This window comes from Lissotriton vulgaris, chromosome 12 (genome assembly GCF_964263255.1).
Source record: "Lissotriton vulgaris chromosome 12, aLisVul1.2, whole genome shotgun sequence".
NCBI classification, from domain to species: domain Eukaryota; kingdom Metazoa; phylum Chordata; class Amphibia; order Caudata; family Salamandridae; genus Lissotriton; species Lissotriton vulgaris.
This window is the reverse complement of record NC_141700.1, coordinates 64997358-65017096: the sequence shown is the minus strand read 5'-3', so window position 1 is coordinate 65017096 and position 19739 is coordinate 64997358. Positions and strand designations below refer to the sequence as shown.

The 19739-nt window shown below is 47.6% G+C and overlaps 1 protein-coding gene across 3 annotated transcripts in view; it reads right to left on the bottom strand.

Annotated features, from left to right (window-relative positions):
- Positions 1-3360: 3360 nt before the first annotated feature.
- Positions 3361-19739, bottom strand: part of LOC147673314 (protein unc-13 homolog A-like) — a 182282-nt gene continuing 165903 nt past the window's right edge. For all 3 annotated transcript variants that reach the window (XM_086947142.1, XM_086947144.1, XM_086947143.1), the window contains one exon: positions 3361-9427. In XM_086947142.1, the coding sequence (XP_086803268.1) occupies positions 9142-9427 (286 nt within the window). In that variant the 3' untranslated portion in view covers positions 3361-9141. The remainder of the gene's footprint in view (positions 9428-19739) is intronic.

The following is a 19739-nucleotide window of genomic DNA, read 5'->3' as shown; positions in this document are numbered from 1 at the left end:
CTGCATTTGCAAGTCTGGTCCATTGCAAATATATCCCATTCTGGCTTTCCCCATCTTTGAAATATTATGTCCATTGGCATGAGTCTATTTCCTACTCGTGTGTATCTACATCACGTCTGCTCACCTGAACTGCCTCTTCGTTGCCCACTCCTGCAATCGCCCAGCTCCATATCTTCTACGCTTCCGTTGAAAGGCTCAATGATCTTGTTCCTCCTTGCTTCTAGATATAATACATGCTGGTCGTATTGTCTGTCCTCATCGTGACAGTCCCTTACTAAATGTCAAGAGGGTCTTAGTGCTAAACCTACTGCTCTTAACTCCAATACATTTGTGCAACCTTTTTTTCCTCTTCTGCCCACACACCATGTACGTACATGTTGCATAGACATGCACCCCATCCTATCATGGAAGCATCTGTAGTCCGATACAGCTGTTGCTTTTTTGATTGCAGCACCTGACCCTTGAAAATATTCTCACTCCGCATTCAACAGCGATAAGCATACTTGATAATCTGAATTAGTTTGACTAGATCGTCCCATCATCAAATTTTCTGCAGCCATTGCCTTCGCCTCCGGAACAATCCTCATTCAAATGCAGCAATGAGGAATCAACAGAGTGAATGAGGAGGCAGTCCCCAGAACTGCCTTAAGCATTCTCAGCAGAACTGCCTTAGTCATTCTCAGCAGAACTGCCTTAAACATTCTCAGCAGAACTGCCTTAGTCATTCTCAGCAGAACTGCCTTAAGCATTCTCAGCAGAACTGCCTTAGTCATTCTCAATGTTAATTTTTTTTTGGTCAAAATTGATACCTACCTCATTAGGTTTTTGTCTCTTTCTTGTGATGAGAACACCATCGCCTTCGATGGTATTCTCGCTTACAAAAACACAAATTACCTGCTTTGCTCCATGATCGATTTATTTATATTTATTGCAAGGCCTAATTTCAAAAGCGATTCTTTCGTAAACTTGGTAATTTCCTTGGCCTTTTGAAATGTGCTTGAAATTTACAAGCCAATTGTCCAGGGACAAGTATACCTTCCTTTCTCCTCAAACACTGCTATAGGAGCCATGCATTTTGTAAAGTCTCGAGAGGCTGACCTGACTGAAAGTTAGGGGTTTGAAGTGATAGTGCTGACCAGACACCATAAAACAAATATTTACAGTGTGTTTTGTGAATGGTTATAATGAAATATGCATCCTCCATGTCTATTGAACTCATCTCCTTTTCTTATAAATAGAAGAATTTCTCTGTTTCTATGTAAATGGGTTCAATGCCCTTAAATCCGATATTGAACACCATTGTCCAGATTTCTTCAAAACGAGAAACATGCTTGAGTGGAAGCCCTTGTATGCTTCCTCCAACTGCACCCTTTCGATCGCTCTCTTCTTGATTAATTTAGCTATCTCAGACTGTAATTCTCTCAAATGTCTGTCTCTCTCCTTTATTGACGGCTCTGACTGTGAATCCTCATCAAATTCAAGAACACGACCATGTTCTACAATGTCCAATACCCATCTGTCTGATGTTATCTGTTGCCAAACTCTCAAATAAAACTGCCTTCTTCCTCCAGCTTCAGCTGAATGTTGGAGACAAACCTTCCCAGGAAACCATGGTCCTTTGCCCTCAAATTTTGAAGGTGGACTTACCTTTTCGGATTCTTCCCTGTCCCCGACTAAAACCTTCGCCTGTCTGTTGTCCTTGCTGCCTCCCCTTCTGTACATATGAACTGTACTAGCCATATGAGCCATACTGCGTGTAGGGTCGGAAAATCAATCCTTGCTGCCTCTGACCTTGGCAGAAAAATTGTCTCTTAAATCCTCTGTTTGGCTGCCTATTCTGCAGCATACACAGCGAAGTTGCAGTCTTAAAAGCTATGTCCCTCTCGCATGCCTGGGCTTCTGGTCTAAACGATGAGACCTTAAACCAGCCATAACTCTGCATGGCAGTCGCTTTTCCAACCTGCCTAAATACACACGTTGAGGCATCCGTTGCAGCATTTATCAACAAAGACGCTTCTCCATTTCTCAATATCGCTTTTGCTCTCTTTATCCTATACTATCTACTTCTCAAGGAACAACACCATGTTACTCCACAATTGTCACTAGTATCCCATCGACGTGCTCTCATCGTTATTTTTCCTTGACAATTAACCATCTGGCGGCAACACTAACTCAGATGTTTTTAATGGTTCCTCTTCTTTTTCAGGATCTCTACTTTTTCCTTTATACTTTCTGTGCACTTCACTAGAGTGCTTCAGGCTAGATGTCTGACTCTTAACAGCGGTCAGAAGGTCTGTATCCTGCTTCTTTGATATTGCACCCTTCCCATTTCCTTTTCCAAAATGGCAAGAGCCAAATGCCTCTCACGATCTTTTAAAGTCTATGTAGAAATACTACAATATGCTGACTTGGGATCAGGGTGTAAGCAGCCGAAGCATTATTTATTAGGACCCTCCACGTAAATAATCGGCTTCTACATGATTTACAGGCCTTAATCGCGGCGGACATTCCACCGCGGTGCGGGCGTTCCATTGAGTGGGCGGACCACGTCGGCCAACGGACTTGCGCAGCACTACGAAGGTAGTGCTAGCGACGGCCGTTGGCCGACAGAAGCAGCGAAGGGGTTAACTTTTTAGGACCTGTTTCAGCCATAACATGAAATGTTTGCAGTCCTTCTGTTTTTCTCTCTTTTTCACAGAACTGTCAAAGCGGGCTCTTCATATGGAACGTGCGGTAGAAAATCTGACAGTCAGAAGGATCCATGAAGGGAACAGCAGGGTTCTGATCATATATAATGATTGGATGGATTAAGAGAAGTTTCAATGAGTGTCAATGTGTGTGCTGCTGTTTGTGATGTTGCCGGGAGCTCCAAGTCTGACAGCGGGGAAGGAAAGAAGCATGTTAATCTATGAAAGATCCAGTGCTACGGGATATGGTTATGCTGGTAACCGGATTAACAATATCACTATAGGTTTTACAACCCAGCCACATGCCATCGCATAAGAGTCATTGCAATCTTACTGTTGATGATGTAAGATTCGGTAAGAGGACAAACTTCTATTCTTTCCTCTGGCTAGAACCTTAAAAAAAAATGGGACATCCTGGAAACCTGGTTGTTGGTAATGTGAGATTAGGTAAACAACGTGAAGCCTCAAATGAAGGGACGCTCTGAAATGCTGACTGCTTGTGACACAAGATTAGGGAAAGACAACTAGATGTGTGCTCATATCATGTCCCTTTATTTGGTGCATTTCACCAAACTGTGCTCAGACTTGTCTTTCTTGGCCTACAAAACATACAAAGAAACTTTACCTAGTCCTAAGAAGTATGGTTAGAAAATAAAAGCAAATACCCAGAGCAGACTGTGCTTTTTTTTTAATGTCAGTTATAATAAAATATTTTTACAGAGACCAAAAAAGTCAAAATAGTGCAAAACATCTCAACATCATGCATCCATGTTCAGTTTCATAATTTTTTCTCATTTTCCATTAACTTACACGGGAAACACTGGGTGCCTGTTAGTGTGCTCTATTGAGGAGTCATTTTGATCACATGCCAAACAAAAGTTCTTCCAAAGGGAACTGTGGATGAAAAAAGGGGGGGGGGGACATAGATTTGAGATGGGGAGGGTAGGGAGGAGTCCTATTGGTATGGAATTATGCTTCTGCTGTGGTCAACCAATGTAAACTCTGAAATCACAATTAGGAATGGATGGTGTGTGGATAAGAGGATAGCCATCTTGGAGACTACTGCAGTGCTTCAAAATGGCGGGTGACAGCAGAAACAAATGATGCTCAGAGTTTGTGTATAAAAAGCTTTGGTCCCACAGAGAGGGTTAATGAATTTCACAGAAAGGAAATGCGCAAACTCAGTGGACATAGGTAAGCAGCGCCATTTTACCCCCTTTGCTATGCGGTAAGACTGTGCTTTGAGAAGAGAGCGCAAGGGAGTTCTTTCATTTGGGAATCAAGTTATGACGGGGATAGAGGTGGGGGTGTAGCCCTTTTTTTGTTGCTTAGGGATGGGTTTGGGATGACCACAAAAAGTTCCCTATTAAAGAAAGAGAAGCATTGTTTGACGTTCACAGCATTCAAGCCACGGTTGAAGACAGGGTATCACAAGCTCACCTATGTACATTTAGAGAAGAGGCTGAGATGGAGGTGGACGGAGAAATGGCTAAAACCAAAGGGAAGTCTTTTAGGGGCTTAACCCACAGCAATTTGGGAAGCGCTTTATGAAATCTTCCTACATATAAAATATACACATGTAAAATACTGCACTGTAACACGGGAGTTCATCGGCCCAAATGTCGCAATATGAGGTTGTAAATACACAAACAAACCTCTGCCCGAGAGGGTGAAGGAGATTGCCATGCCAAAAAAACGATGGTTGGATTTTCTGAATTGTGGCAAACAGATTTTGCAAATGTCTGCTAAAAGCAGCAGATGGGTCTCTGTACAATAGTGCATCTCTAATGGATGTGGGCACCAAAGCAGTGCAAGACTAGGCTCGCATCATCAGAAGAAGAGCCATGTACTCCACCAGTGGATGCTGTATGGCCTTGCCCAAAGTAGAAAATGTGATTGGACAGTGCACACGCCCATGAGGTTCCCACAGATTAGAGCATCACAAAATATGAGGGTGGGGGGTGGTTACAAGCTCCACTACATTATTTGGTGCACATGCGACCACTGCGGAAAGGATTCTCAAACAAAATAATTTGGCAGGTGGTGTCCAAACACACCCATCAGAGAAGAGCCACAAGGCCTCCATCACAGCCCCATTGCAAGAGGCCGCCTACCAAGGTAGGAAGGGCCAGTGAGCAGTGTGTTGAGGGGCCAAAGCAGAGCTACTGCATTCCCTCCTGAATAAAATGCTCCTTATGTTCACCCAGTGGCCATAATCCTTAGAAGTTTCTTTCCTATGAAGTTTGTGACTCCAGCCCAGTATCCTGGCAGTTCTCAAAGGGTGCCTATGGATGAGAATGACTATCTCTGGCAGACACGGACACTGGAATTCGACAATTGCAGACTGTTCAGTTAGGAAAAAAAAGCAAATAAAGGGCAAAACAAGGGAAGGAGACTGGAAGTTAACGCCCAATTTACTACACACAGATATGCTGAACTCCAAGTGTGGCCACATACATCACATATAGACTAAAAATTGTCTTAACAGTCTTGAGCATATCTGTGGGTAGTGAATGCTTGGAACACATTCAGTCAATTGGGAAAGACACCGACCTCTGTTACAAATGCTCCTGGATTTGTATTCCTCTGATGGTATTATTGGGGAGAACCGCACAAGGCTTTACTGTTCCACAGCTGAAAGCTACATTTCCTCAAGAATCACTGATCTTGAGCAGGAGCGTTGTTTCAGCCTCATAAGAGTGTTTAGGGAGGTCCACTTGAAGATGAGTTCTAGGCAAGTTCCATGGCTACATAGCCCGTGGAGTGCAGGGTCAGGGCAGAGGCATGAAAGTGGGTGGATACTGGCAAATTTCAAGTTAAAGACTGACAGGAGGTCTCCTCCAAGCACATCATGGCAGATGTATTTACTTTCCTATTAAGTTTCTGTAGGGTGAAGTGGTATGGAGGTGGGAAGTAGGGACAGAAACTACCTGCGTAACCGATGCTGCTGAGGCATGCACACGCTTATCTGGGCAATCTTCAGGGGTTATAAGAACACAGTATCTATAAACATTATATACATGTTGTTATATACACGCACATACATACACACACGTGCAAAACAGATCTGGGAGTAGAAGGGTTACTTCTAGTGACACAGTAACATTTCTTGATAGTGGCAACTGCTGACCAACCACAGAGCAGATCTCCAGTTCTGTCATCATGCTACTGCCCAATGGCTGCAGTACTCTTACACAGATGCTCAACGTTTGTAACAAAAATAGGATCTATAAATTCATGATAAAGTACAAAATAATGGTCTTGCTTAATGTCTACAATGTCTTTTATGGTACACATTCCTTAGGACATGGCTAAAGATATTTCATTGGGTCAATTCTAGATGTGCTTACCCTGTTGGGTTTGCATCAAGGCTTCACATAAGGGAACATTGCAAACTTAGGGATAAGGGAAGGAAACAGGGACAAGTCATGCAGTCTTATTTCCAAGTACCTACAGTTGAAACATCGAGAGTAGCAAGAAACGGACTGCTTCTAAATACCCCCCACCCAGCGATTCAATTTGGCTTACGTGTGACTGCTGGGGTTCACGTCTGACAACAGGTGGCAACCTCAAGCCAACAGAATGGGTCGAGGAAGGCTGCAAATGCTCCAATCATACTTAGCTAAACACACACCGCACAAGCAGCATTCTCACTAGACATCTGCACTTGTCAAGGCGTGCGGTGATTACAGTACAAATGCACAGCTAGATTCTGGCTCACCGTTTTCCTGGCCCTGGGATATGAATTTAGAGAGGAGATGAGAGAACCACAAAGGAGAATTGCAATTGGTCAGAAGCAAATGTAGTCCACTGTCGAAGAGAACATTTTAACATGGTCCATTCAGTGTCCCCTGTAGGCAACAACCTTTAAAGCAGGCTACATCCTTGGGAATGTTTCCAAAGAGCGAGGAAAGGAATTATTGGTCTACTAATATTGAGAGGATTGAGTGGTACGCTTTGTACTGTTTGATACTTCTCACTAGTTTTATAGGTCGTGCTATGCCGAGCTTAGTCTTGCATCCAGGAGGGCGATCAGCGAGGGCATTTGCATTGTAGTTTTCTATATTAGTCCAGTAGAATTTTTACTTTTGTAGCCAGTGTAGTCCCAGTCCTCACTAGCATTCAAAAATACACAATTCAGAGGATCTCACAACATATCAGAGGAAAGGTAAAGAGCATAAAAATCTTTGAGAAAATGAAGGAACTACAACAGCAGAGGAGACATTCTGGATGTAAATTATGATTCAACTTGTAGCCCTTCTAGGAGCTATCAGTTTACTAATGTAGTGGTGAACATGGGGGTCCAAGGCCGGCAGAGTGAGGCAGTGTGCTGATCCTAGGCTGAAGGAATTTTCCTCGCTTTTTTTGACTCTTGTTCATTTTAGAGGCATCTTTCGTGAATAGTGACTCAACACTTGGCCCTGACCGGAGACCCGCTCCCTTACAGGCATTCATACAGCAGGTTTACCTTTAGTTTCCATGAACTCTTGCAAGCCTGGGGTGGTGTTGAGGAGTAGGAGGGATAAGGGGTTATGGCAGGCCTATAGTTGCCTCATGTTGGCTCTGTTGCTATTTTTGGCAGACTTGCGCGTAGGAAAATGTGCCAAGATGATTTTTGTTAGTAGGTAACAAGGATATCCATTTTAAAGAATGTCAGTGGCTCTGGACATCAGAGGTTTAATCTGTCTATCACTTTAAAGCCAGCTCCTCAGAATGGGTTGGCCTTCAGTCTACTACGGCCAGGCTCCATAACACTTGTGCTAAATCAAACCTCACCTCTCAAATACAAATCATTTTCGCAACCAGTTATCACTTTGCTAAGAAACCTACATGAAAACTATATCAGAATGTCCGGGTTGAAAAGGTTTGAGATATTGGAGGCTTGAGAAATATTCTTCCATGGGAAGACGAGAAATCGATTTCACCTGGAGATAACATTCTTTTCTCGACTAGTGTTTTTTTGGATAAGAATCAGTCGCATTAGTAATCTGTGGACTGGGCTAAAGCTCTCCCATCCCAGCATACATACTGCTAGAGCAATGTTAAAAGCATCCACTGTGCTTGCCTCTAATATGTATCATAGCCTACTATGACAGTTCTACAGTCAAGTTGCTGCCCTTTGCTTTGCTTATATGGCTGTCTTTAAAAGATGTGCTCATTTTTTCACCAATGTGGTAACTTCGGCTGCCAATACCGAATGCAATTTCAGCCCAGCTTTTGGGTTATAGATATTACTTACAAAATCAGAATTGGAATACTCTACAGTCCAAAGCTAGTGCAATAATATGTTTCTCTTTGTGGGCATATTGCTTCCTCGAATTTTCTGGGGAATGTTCCACACTCGAAAGAGATGCATCTTCTGAACAAGATTTATCTCATTTAAGTGGTGGATAAGCTATTGGTACAACCAAGACAGTTTTCCATTTCCTACTTACGTGGCCTTATATCTGGGTATTGAGCTAAGGAAACACAGACGGAGATTCAAAACAAAATCTCTTTACAAATGTCTGTCTACAAGGGAGGCAAACATGGTTTCTACCAATGAAACCTGAAGCTCTTTGGATGGAATCCTATGCCCAAAGGAAAGGTACTTGTTCCTTAGAATGATACTTAAGACAAGACTAAGACCCAGACTGTAATATCCAGAGAACAAAAACAAATCAGAGTATAACAGTAATTTATTACAAGAAATCCCAGAACTGGAAACAAAGTGCCTGAGGTATGGTGCAATCCTAAATTGATTGTACAGATGGGGGAGTTGCCTCTCTGGTCCATGGTGCACACAACTTGCTCAGACTACTGCATGGCATCCCTTGCGCCAGCAGCTCAGAGGAGTAAGTCAGACACCCACGGGGTGCATGAATGTTACTGGACTGACAAACTTATTTAGGCTGCGAGTGAGGCGCCAGTAATGATTCCTTCCAACTTAAAATGCACTCGACTAAGCTTCCTAGCTTCCCAGGAAACCAGAACACCCTTTAACTAGGGAATTGCAGGCTGTGCGACTCATATTGGACTGCTCCCTTTCATTCTGTTGATGGAATTTTATTTTACAGACATACTTCCATCCTTTGTAGCTTGCATCTTCTGTCACACAACAGTGCAGCACTTATGCAACCATGTTAAACTTTGTTGCCACTGGCACAGCATGCAGGCTTTCAGTGTTCCTTCCAGGTTGAAGCCTTGACAAATGGTATCGTTTAAATCAGAGAACATATTGGTCCTGGATTTGCTAAGTGATTGTGTTTACTCTACCACCACCCCGCAATCCTCCCCCTTTCTGCCTTCTTGAAATGGGGCCATTTGATGATATTTTTTCCACGGATTATTGAAGTAATCTTGGCTGCGGCTGATAGGGGTACTCACATTGCAGAAAGCTATGAGCAAACTCAACTGGGGCATGACCAGGTAAAGTAGAACAACGTGGGATGTAAATGAAGGAATGTTGCTGGGTTTAACTGCCTTCCTCGGCTGAGCGTGTGTCTGACTTGAGCTTCACAAACTCCTTGGCCACGTCATCATTGTTGCGCTGGGAGAGGATGCGCAGGATGGTGAGCCCTGTCTCGTCCATGTGGATCCGCCGGCCCAATGGGAGCCAACAGGCGCAGCTGCCTCGCTGCATGATGTCTCGCATCTGCATGACGGCAATGCCCACAGTCCGGTCCTCCCTAGCGAAGCAGTAGTCCTTCACACAGATCTGGAGCTCATAGCACTCGGGGCCCGTCTCGCTGCTGAGGGTGCTGTGAAGAGGAAAAATGAAAAGGACTAAATATTTGGAATACAAGAGTCACACTCCACCTGGGTACATGGCGGGGTAACGTTTAATCCCTCATGGAGCCTCTTCTGTCACCCTGAAGCAACATATGCTGATCTATCACTTTACAAGACCAAACAACAATAACCATTCTTTAGGTACTCAACAGAGAATGCCACCCTTCCCCACAACTGCACAGACTATAGCCACACTATCTATTCCCATCGGGCATCAAAAACCTCAGCAGAGGATCCCAAGCTATGCTGTTTTCATAGGGAATGAAAAAACTACCTTGATTCAATTTTAGGGCAAATTTAAAGGGATGTTCAGTCTGCCTGATACTAATTAAATAATGGGAAATCCCGATGTCTAATTTAGACATCGGGATTTCCCAGTGTCTCACTTTTCGCAACATATTCAAGAAGTGTTTTTAGACTAAAACACTAGGTAATGGTGCACCACAACGAAAAGATTAAACCGCAAAGAAGACAAACAAAAAAACAAGAGTGCTGGACGGACCCTATCACGACTAATTAAATAATATCATACCACATAAAGAACAAACATGGACAACTTTGTCCCATTTTTCATCTAAGTTGCCCTTTTTGTGGTGGGTTTGACTGGCCACCGCACAGAGACTGCCGTGCTCTCTGCCAAACGTCCAGGCGGTTGAGGGAAGATGGGAAAATGCTTCATGATCCCCAGGCAACTCATTCAGAAGGGAGCACCCACCTAAACTCCTGTGGAAGAGGCTACTGGCTAGCAATAGTAATACGTCGTTTTTGCTCTTCCTTTCATTAAAAGTCAGTGGTGCCCTGTAACTTGCACACTTTTCACCCTCCGGTGTGTATCCAGATTAATCGGGTCTCAACAGAAGGTCCAGGTTGTGATTTCCTATCCAAGCCCGGATTACAACCTTACCTGTTTGGAGTTCGAGCCTATCCTCACTCCTTCAACTTTCTTGCCGGGCTGTCCCTTACCTCGCAGCCATTGACCTCTTGCTGCTTGCACCTCTGAACTTGTGACTAAATGAGCCTAAACTCCAGGGAGTCGCAAACCTACACAGCAAAATAGCTACAGCTCAATAATCCACAAATGCATTGACATTTCTCGACTAGAACCAGTGGTCTCTGAGAGATCAAGATATTGTTGTTTTAACTTTTGGGGTCATTTACATCTAACAGTAGCCCATCTCAAATGTCACACAGAAAAGGATAATGTTACTTACCCAGTAAGCATCTGTTCTTGGCATGTAGAGCTGTAGATTCACATGCTTTGCATACTCCCGCCATCAAGTGTTGGGCCCAGATGGTTGCAAGTTGTTTTTCTTCGAAGAAGTCTTTACTAGTCATGAGTTAATGTGACTCCTCCTTTCCGTCATAGTGCGCATGGGCATCAACTCCATTGTTAGATTGTTTTCCCGCAAGAGGGTGAGAATGGAGTTAGTAAGTAAAGAATAGAGATGTCCATGCATATAAATGTATAATTAAGAACTGCAACAACTCCATGTACCCGGGGAGGCGGGTGGGCACATGTGAATTTACAGCTCTACATGCCAAGAACAGATGTTTGCTCAGTAAGTAACATTATACGTTCTAGGCATGCGTGCTGTAGATACACATGCTTTGCATAGACTATAAAGCAGTCAGTATACTCCCAAAGCGGTGGTTAACATGTAGGTGTTGCAGTTGTTTAAAACAGAGTTTTAAGTACTGTTTGGCCTACCTTAGCTGGTTGATGTGCCAACACATCTACGCAATAGTTTTTGGTAAATGTGTGTGGTGTAGACCATGTAGCTGCCTCACACATGTCAGTTAGCGGAATGTTACCTAAAAAGGTCACAGAAGCGCCTATTTTGCAAATGGAATGCACTCCAGGGGGTATAACCAAAGTTCTCTTAGCTTTAGCATAGAACGTTTGAATGCATTTAACAATTCATCTAGCAATACCAGATTTAGAGATAGGATTGCCTTTGTGAGGTGGAGCAAAAGCAACAAACAGTTGTTTTGCAAAAGTCTTTCGTCCTGTCTATGTTGTACAGTAAAGCTCAAGAGTGTGAAGAGCGTGTTCTGCTACGGAATCAGGTTGAGGAAAGAAAACTAGTAACTCAACTGATTGGTTTATATGAAAGGCAGAAAACCTTGGGAAGAAACTTAGGGTTGGTGCGGAGAACTATCCTGTCTTTGTGAAGCTGAAAGAAGGGTTCTTCTAAAGTTAATGCCTGTAGCTCACCAACTCTCCTCAGGGAGGTAATGGCAATGAGGAAAGCAACTTTCCATGAGAGGAATTGCAAAGGGCACGTGTGCAATGGTTCAAAAGGTGGACCCATGAGCCTTGTGAGAACAATGTTGAGATTCCACACTGGGGCAGGAGAAATCCGTGGTGGTATTACTCTTTTTAAGCCTTCCATGAAAGCTTTAATTACTGGAACTATGAACAGTAACAGATGTTGCCTATTCTGTAAGTAGGCAGCTACTGCTGCAAGGTGCATATGAATAGACACATACGCCAGTCCTGTTCGCTGTAAATGTAACAGGTAACAGTTAATGTTTTGTATAGAAGCATCTAAAGGATTGATTTTGTTGTTATTGCAGAATAAAACAAATCTTTTCCATTTTGCTGAATAGCAAGCTCTGGTGTCAGGCCTTCTTGCTTGCTTTAGAATATTCATTCAGTCTGGTGGTAAGTTTAAGTAACCAAACTCTATGACTTCAGGAGCCAGATTGCTAATTTCCGTTCATTGGGATTTCAATGTCTTATTTCTCCATGGTTCTGTGTGAGGAGACTGGAGGTGAAGTGCAGCTTTTAATGTGGAACTATTGACCGCTCCAACAGGGTGGTGTACCATGGTTGACGGGCCCATGTGGGAGCTTCTAGAATTAGTGTGAGGGATGTTTGCCTGAGTTTCTGAACCACAATGGAATGAGCAGGAGAGGCGGAAAAGCGTAGGCAAATATCCTTGATCAGTTCATCCATAGGGCGTTGCCCTTTGAGAGAAGGTGTGGGAAACTGGAGCTGAAGCGTGGGCTTTTTGCATTTTCGACTGTGGCGAACAGGTCTATCAGTGGAAAACTCCATTGTGAAAATAAGGAAGGAGAACCTGGGGACGAAGTTCCCACTCATGAATTTGCTGTCTCCTTCTGCTGAGGAGGTCGGCAATTTGATTGTTTACTCCTGGGAGATGTTCTGCCAGAAGATAAATCTTGTAATGGATTGCCCACTTCCAAATGGCTTGAGCGAGTGTTGACTGTAGGAGAGACTGTGTCCCCCCTTGCTTGTGCACATAATACATTGCTGTCATGTTGTCCATTCAGACTAGGACAGTGTTGGCCATGAGGTGAGTTTGAAAAGCCAGAAAAACTGCTAAAAGCTAAGCTCTAGATGGTTGATGTGGAGAGTTGTGTGCTTGTTGCTACAGAGGCCTTGTATTGCGCAACCTTTGAAATGAGCCCCCCAACCTGTTAGAAATGCGTCTGCCGTGAGCACGATCTGTGGAATAGGGTAGATGAAAGGCCGGCCTGCTGCATGTGAAGCCTCGCATGGGGTACAATTGCAATGCAAGACGCCATATTTCCCAGCAATTGCATGAACACTCTGGCTGGTAAAGCTTGTTTGCGTTTAAATTGTAGAATCATAGCCTGAATACTGTGGATTCTGGCTACATTGGGAGATGCTAGGGCTTTGACTGTGTCTAGACTGGCCTGTAAGACTGCATCTGTTATGGATGCAGGTGCGTTTTTTGAGCATTGATGGTGATCCACAGTTGATGAAGTAGATCTAGTGTTATCTGTGTGTGCTGTAGACAGTTGTGATAAGAGATGGCTTTGATAAGCCAGTTGTCTAGATAGGGGAAGACAGGAATTTGTTGTCTTCTGATGTGAGCAGCGACTACCACCAGACATTTGGTAAAAACTTTGGGCACTGTAGTCACTCCGAAGGGAAGCAGCTTGAATTGGTAATGCTTGTCTGCTATCACAAATCTGAGGTATTTGCGATTAGCCGGATGAATTGGAATGTGAAAATATGCGTCTTTTAAATCTAGGGTAAACAAAAAGTCTGCTCTTTGTAAAAGTGGGAGTGCCTGTTGAAGTGTTACCATGTGAAAGTGCTCTGACAGTACATAACAATTGACCTCTCTGAGATCCAGAATAGATCCTTTTTGAGGATGAGAAAGTACAGAGATTAAACCCTTGAGCCCTGGTAATGTATTGGAACCGGCTCTATTGCTCCTTTCAATAAGAGGGACTGGACCTCTTGTTTCAGCATGTGTATGTGTTCTGGAGACAACTTATGAGATCAAGGTGGGATGTTTGGGGGGTTGCTGGTAAGCTCCAGGCATTAACCACGTTGGATAATTCCAAGCGCCCATTTTTCTGATGTTATAGACAGCCAAACGGGGAGAAATTGTTGAAGTCTTCCCTGACAGGTGCGGTGTAATCAGAGGGAAGCATGGGCCAGCCGCTGTTTGTTGTGGGAAGGGGAGTTACGAGTGTGTTGCACTTACCCCTATCCTTGAAGTTATTGCCTCTAAATCCTCCTAAAAAAAACTCTGGAGGGAGAGGACTGTTGTTACCTTTGTAAGTCGAGGCATTTTGATCTGGAGATTGTGTTTTTGACCCTCTGTAAAAGGATAGACGAACGGAGCCTCTGCTGGAGGTACTCTGGAGTGCTCCCATAGATTTAGCTACTTCAGTGTCCTTCATTTTCTCCAACTCCTGGTCTACGTTATGATCAAATAGGTGTTCTTTATCAAAGGGTGTGTTAAGGATTAATTGTTGGACTTCAGGTTTAAACACTGAAATCCTTAACGAAGCGTGTCTCCTGATCAGGATGCTGGTGTTAACTTCTCTAGCTGCGGTGTCTGCAGCATCTAGAGCACAGTGTATAGAGGAATTAGAAAGGAGCTTACCCTCATTTACTAAGTCCTGTTCCTTAGCCTTATGCTCATCTGGGAGATATTGGAGCAATTGCTCCATTTTGTCCCAGTGTGTCCTGTCGCACAAGTTACTTACCTTCGGTAATGATATATCTGTAAGAAACAGTAGTTAGTATTAGATTCCTTACCTTAGAATATCCCCAGGCGTCAGACGGGATCCGGAAACTTTTGCGTAGCAGTACCCCTGCACGTCGGTAGGCGTCATCTGCGGCTCCGCATCAGTCGTCGGTGTCGTAGGCGCCGGGATGACATCGCCGGAGTACTTAGACGCCGCCCTCGCGCGCTGACGTCCGTTCTTATACACAGCTTTTCCGCGCCAGAAACGCAGAGCCATGATAAAAACCAACACTGGTGCCATGAAACTAGGGCCCTGAAAGGGGATGACCTAAACCCTAGATATCGGTTCGCAGAACGGGGAGGATGGGTGGGGCGGTAAGGAATCTAATACTAACTACTGTTTCTTACAGATATATCGTTACCGAAGGTAAGCAACGTGTGCATCTGAAAGAAACAGGTTAGTACTAGATTCCTTACCTTAGAATAGATACTCCAGCAATACCAACCCCGGTGGTGGGTCTGCGAACCAATAATCACACCAGAAAGTCCTGGAGGACGGACTTGGCTGTCCAGGCAGAAGTGTCTTGCGAACGTGTGCAGCGAGGCCCACGTAGCTGCCTGACAGATGTCCTGCAAGGGGACTCCCCGGCCAAGAGCAGTAGTAGCCTCCGTGGCCCGCCGTGGAATGGGCTCTCTGCCCAACAGGAGGCTCCTTTTTAGCCAAGGAGTAGCATACCTTGATGCATGACCCACCGAGAGACGGTCCGCTTGTGCATCGCCCGACCTTTCCTAGAGCCCACGTAACCAACAAAGAGTTGGTCATCCACCCGGAACTGGCGTGTGCGATCCAAATAGAATAAGAGCGCACGTTTTGGGTCCAGACGGTGGAGCCGCTTTTCCTCTTTAGAGGGATGCGGAGGTGGAAAGAAGGTGGACAAGGTGATGGACTGCCCGATGTGGAAGGCTGTGACTACTTTGGGCAGGAAAGAGGGTCTTGCCCGCAACACAACCTTGTTCGGATGGACAGAAAGGAAGGGAGGCTTGGATGAAAGAGCCTGGACCTCACTCACTCTCCTGGCAGAGGTGATGGCAACCAGGAAAGCATTCTTAAGGGTAAGAAGACGGAGAGAACAGTTATGAAGTGGCTCGAAGGGAGCGCACATCAGAAATCAGAAAAGTAAGTACAAGGCATCACGAAAGGAACAGGGGGGGAACATATGAGTGATGCCCTTTAAGAATCTGTTAACAACTGGGGACTTGAACAAAGAAGGCTGATCAGGTAGCCTTAAGAAGGCGGAAAGGGCAGAAAGGTAGCCCTTGATAGTGCCCAGAGCAGAGCCCTGCTGGGCAAGAGAAAGAAGGAAGAGGAGAACCTCAGAAAGAGGGGCAGAAAGGGGATCCACAGCCTTCGCTGTGCACCATGCCACAAACTTGTTCCACCTGCAGGCGTATACCGACTTTGTGGAGGGACGCCTGGCTGCCAGAATGACATCACAAACTTCAGGAGGCAAGTCAAATGGCCTCAACTGTCGCCGCTCAATCTCCAAGCATGGAGGTGGAGACTAGACAGGTTCGGGTGGAAGACCGTCCCCTGCTGCTGCGACAGAAGGTCCTCCTGAAGAGGCAGACGAATCAGGGGATCGACAGACATACTGAGTAGCTCGGTATACCAGTATCCTCGTGCCCGGTCCGGAGCCACAAGGATGTCTTGGGCCTGGTCACGCCTGATCTTCTTTAGCACTCCGGGCAGAAGTGGTATAGGCGGAAAGGCGTACAACAGATCGCAACTCCACTCGCGGCGAAAAGCATCTCTGGGCGAGTGCCGCCTTGGAAATTCCAACGCGCACAACTGATGACATTGCGCATTCTCTTCTGTGGCAAATAGATCTAACCAAGGCTCTCCCCACTGCTGAAAGAGGCCTTGCGCCACGTCCAAGTTCAGATGCCATTCGTGATCCATCCTGCATCGACGGCTGAGTTCGCCCACCCTGGCGTTCAGAGAACCCACCAGGTGTTGAACCACCAGGGCCACGGCCTGATGTTCCAGCCACTGCCAGAGGCGCAGAGCCTCCTGGCATAGGGTCCACAACCCCACCCCGCCCTGTTTGTTGCAGTACCACATGGCGGTGGTGTTGTCCGTGAACACCTGCACTACACTCACCCGGACAGAGGGGAGGAATGCCTTCAGTGCAAGCCGGATCGCCCGCAGCTCCATAAGGTTGATGTGGAGCCGGGACTCTGCCGGAGACCAGAGGCCTCTGATCTCCGCTTTTCCCATGTGGCCACCCCAGCCCTGGAGGGACGCGTCCGTCACAACTACGTGCTCCGGTTGGGGTAGGGAGAGGGATCTGCCACTGACCCAATTGCGGTCCGTGAGCCACCACTGCAACTGTCTTGCAGTGCCTTCCGAGATCAAGACATGGTCGGACAGGTTGCTCTGATGCTGGGCCCACTGAAACTTCAGGTCCCACTGCATCCACCACCTGGCGTGATGCACCAGAAGGATGCAGGAGGCCATCAGCCCCAGAAGCCGCAGCGTCAACCTGACTGAGACTCGGGATAACGGCTGAAAGATCTGAATCAGAGCCTGAATATACCGAACCCGCTGTTCGGGAGGATAAACCCGAAACTGCGCCGAGTCTAGAACCGCTCCGATGAAGAGGAGCTTCTGAGAGGGGTACAGGTGTGACTTCGGCACATTGATTGAGAACCCCAGCAGGTGCAGGAGGTCGGCCGTAGTATGGAGGTGGCTGACGACTGTCTGGGGCGAGCCCGCCTTCAACAACCAGTCGTCAAGGTAGGGGAAGACTGAAACCCCCAACCTGCGCAGATGAGCTGCGACCACCGCCATCACTTTCGTGAACACCCGTGGGGTGCTGGTAAGGCCATAGGGGAGCATGGTAAACTGAAAATGCTCGTGACCTACCATGAACCGCAGGTAACGCCGGTGGGCCGGCAGGACAGGGATATGAAAATAAGCGTCCTGCAAGTCCAACACTACCATCCAGTCTCCTGGGTCCAGGGCAACTAGGACCTGAGCTAGTGTCAGCATCTTGAACTTCTCCTGCCGGAGGAAGCCATTGACGTTCCGCATGTCCAAGATAGGGCGGAGGCCCCCTTTGCCCTTCTTGGGTACCAGAAAGTAGTGGTAGTAGCAACCACACCCTACTTCTGGCCCAGGCACGCGCTCGATGGCCCCCTTGGCCAAGAGGGCCATAACTTCCTCTCGTAGAAGTGTCACGTGATCCCCCGACACGCGGTGGCATGGCTGGAGGGGTCGCCTCGAAGGGGAGGGAGTAGCCCCTTCGGATGATTTGCAGCACCCACCTGTCCGATGTGACAGTGCGCCAGTGGAGGTAGTGATGGCAAACCCTGCCCCCCACTGGTGTCACATGGGCCTGAAAGCTCGGACTAGGAAGGTTTTGAGGTGGATGCTGCAGGGGCGGGTGTGGACTGGCCTCGCCGTTGTCCCCGACCGCCGCCACGGCGGTTCCCACATCCGCCACCGCGCTGGACGGTAGTCTACGGCAGGGCCGGACTGGGAACTAAAACCGGCCCTGGCAAAGTGCTCGGCCGGCCCCCCCTCCCCACTCGGGGGGGGGGGGGGTTGGAGGTGCCGCCGAGCGCTTTTCTAGGGCCGGTTTTCGGCAGATTTTGATACAGGGCCGATTTTGCAAAAACGGCACTGTAACAAAATCGGCCCCCAGGGGCTCAAAACCGGCCCCCACCCTTGCGGCGCACCGGGGAATTGCCGGTGCCCGCTATGGCCAGTCCGGGCCTGGTCTACGGCCCGTGGCTGGCAGGACGTATTGGGGCGCCCCTTCCTTGGCCACGAAAGGAGCGAAGAGCAGTCGTTTGCTGGCGCGGGGCTGAGAGGCCTAAGGACTTGGCTGTAGCCCTGGAGTCCTTAAAGCGCTCAAGCGCATGGCCTGCTTTGTCGCCAAAGAGGCGACGGCCATCAAGCGGCATGTCAATAAGGGTGTTCTGGACATCAGCTGAAAAGTTGTCGGACCTCAACCAGTCGTGGCGACGAATCGCCACCGTTGTTGCCATCGCTCTGCCCAGAGAGTCCATGGTATCCAGTCCACACCGGATGGAGTACCTTGCTGCATCTCGACCCTCTGCAAGGGCTTGGGCGAGTTTAGTCTGGACCTCCGCCAGACATTGTGGCAGCACGTCCGCGACCGTGTCCCACAGAGAGTGGGTATAACTGCCCAAGAGGCACGCGGTGTTGACTGACCGCAGCCCTAAACTCAGGGAGAATACCTTTTTTCCGTATTGCTCGTACCTCTTGGATTCCCGATTGGGGGGAGCCGTCGGGAATGCGGTCTGGGAGTTAGAGGGCTGGATGACCAGGCTCTCCGGGGTGGAATGGGTGGACAGGAAGCAAGGGTGGACAGGAAGCAAGGGTCGCCCGGAGCCGGGCGGTGGCGTCTGGCCACGTTCCTATCTACAGGCTGACCTGTAGCAGGCTTGGACCAAGTGCCAAGAAGAACGTCATAAAAGCCTCATTAAACTGCAGCAGAGGCTCGGCCGAGCTTGCCTGCGGTTTAAGGACCTCAGTGAGGAGGTTAGTCCTCACAGCCGCGACGGGGAGCTCCAGGCCCAAGGCCTTGGCCGCCCGCGTCAGTACCACACTATAGGCAGCCCCCTCCTCCGTAGCCACGGTAGGGGGGGAAGACAAAACCAGTGTCCGGCGAGGTGTCCAGACCACTGGCCTCCCCTAGCTCACCTGTCCAGTCCTGATAAGACTGGCACTCCTGTGCCAGAGGGTCCTCAGACCCCTCCCAATCCCCCTCGCCACCCATCTCCTAAGACTCCGGACCAAAGTATGGGGTCGGGTCATAGAAGTAGAAATCTCCCATCGGCGTCGAGAGCGGCACCGGACCCGAATCGAGGGAGGGATTCGAGGACGGCACCGGCGAGGTCGTGAGGTCGACAGGCGACGATCCGGATCCTGCGGGGGCCTGCGGCGCTGGGACCGAAGTCACCGGCGGCGTCGGTGCCGATGCGCCCGACCCGCTTGGCCCGAAGGCGCTGCGGAGCCCGACGGAGGAGTGAGCGACCTCATGGCCGTGAGGAAGGCCTCGATCTCCTTCGGCGTCGCATTCTGCCCAGGGACCGACGGGTATGAAGCAGGCTGCGATGCCCGCAGCTCGGACAGAGCCGCGAGGGCGGTGTCGCCCAAACCCCCGGCCGCGTAACGCGAGTGTCGGGGGGAGTCGGAAGAGCGATGACGTCTCTTCGACTTCTTGTGCTTACCTGAGGACTTCAAGCCCGAAGACCGAGGACGACTCTCAGAGCT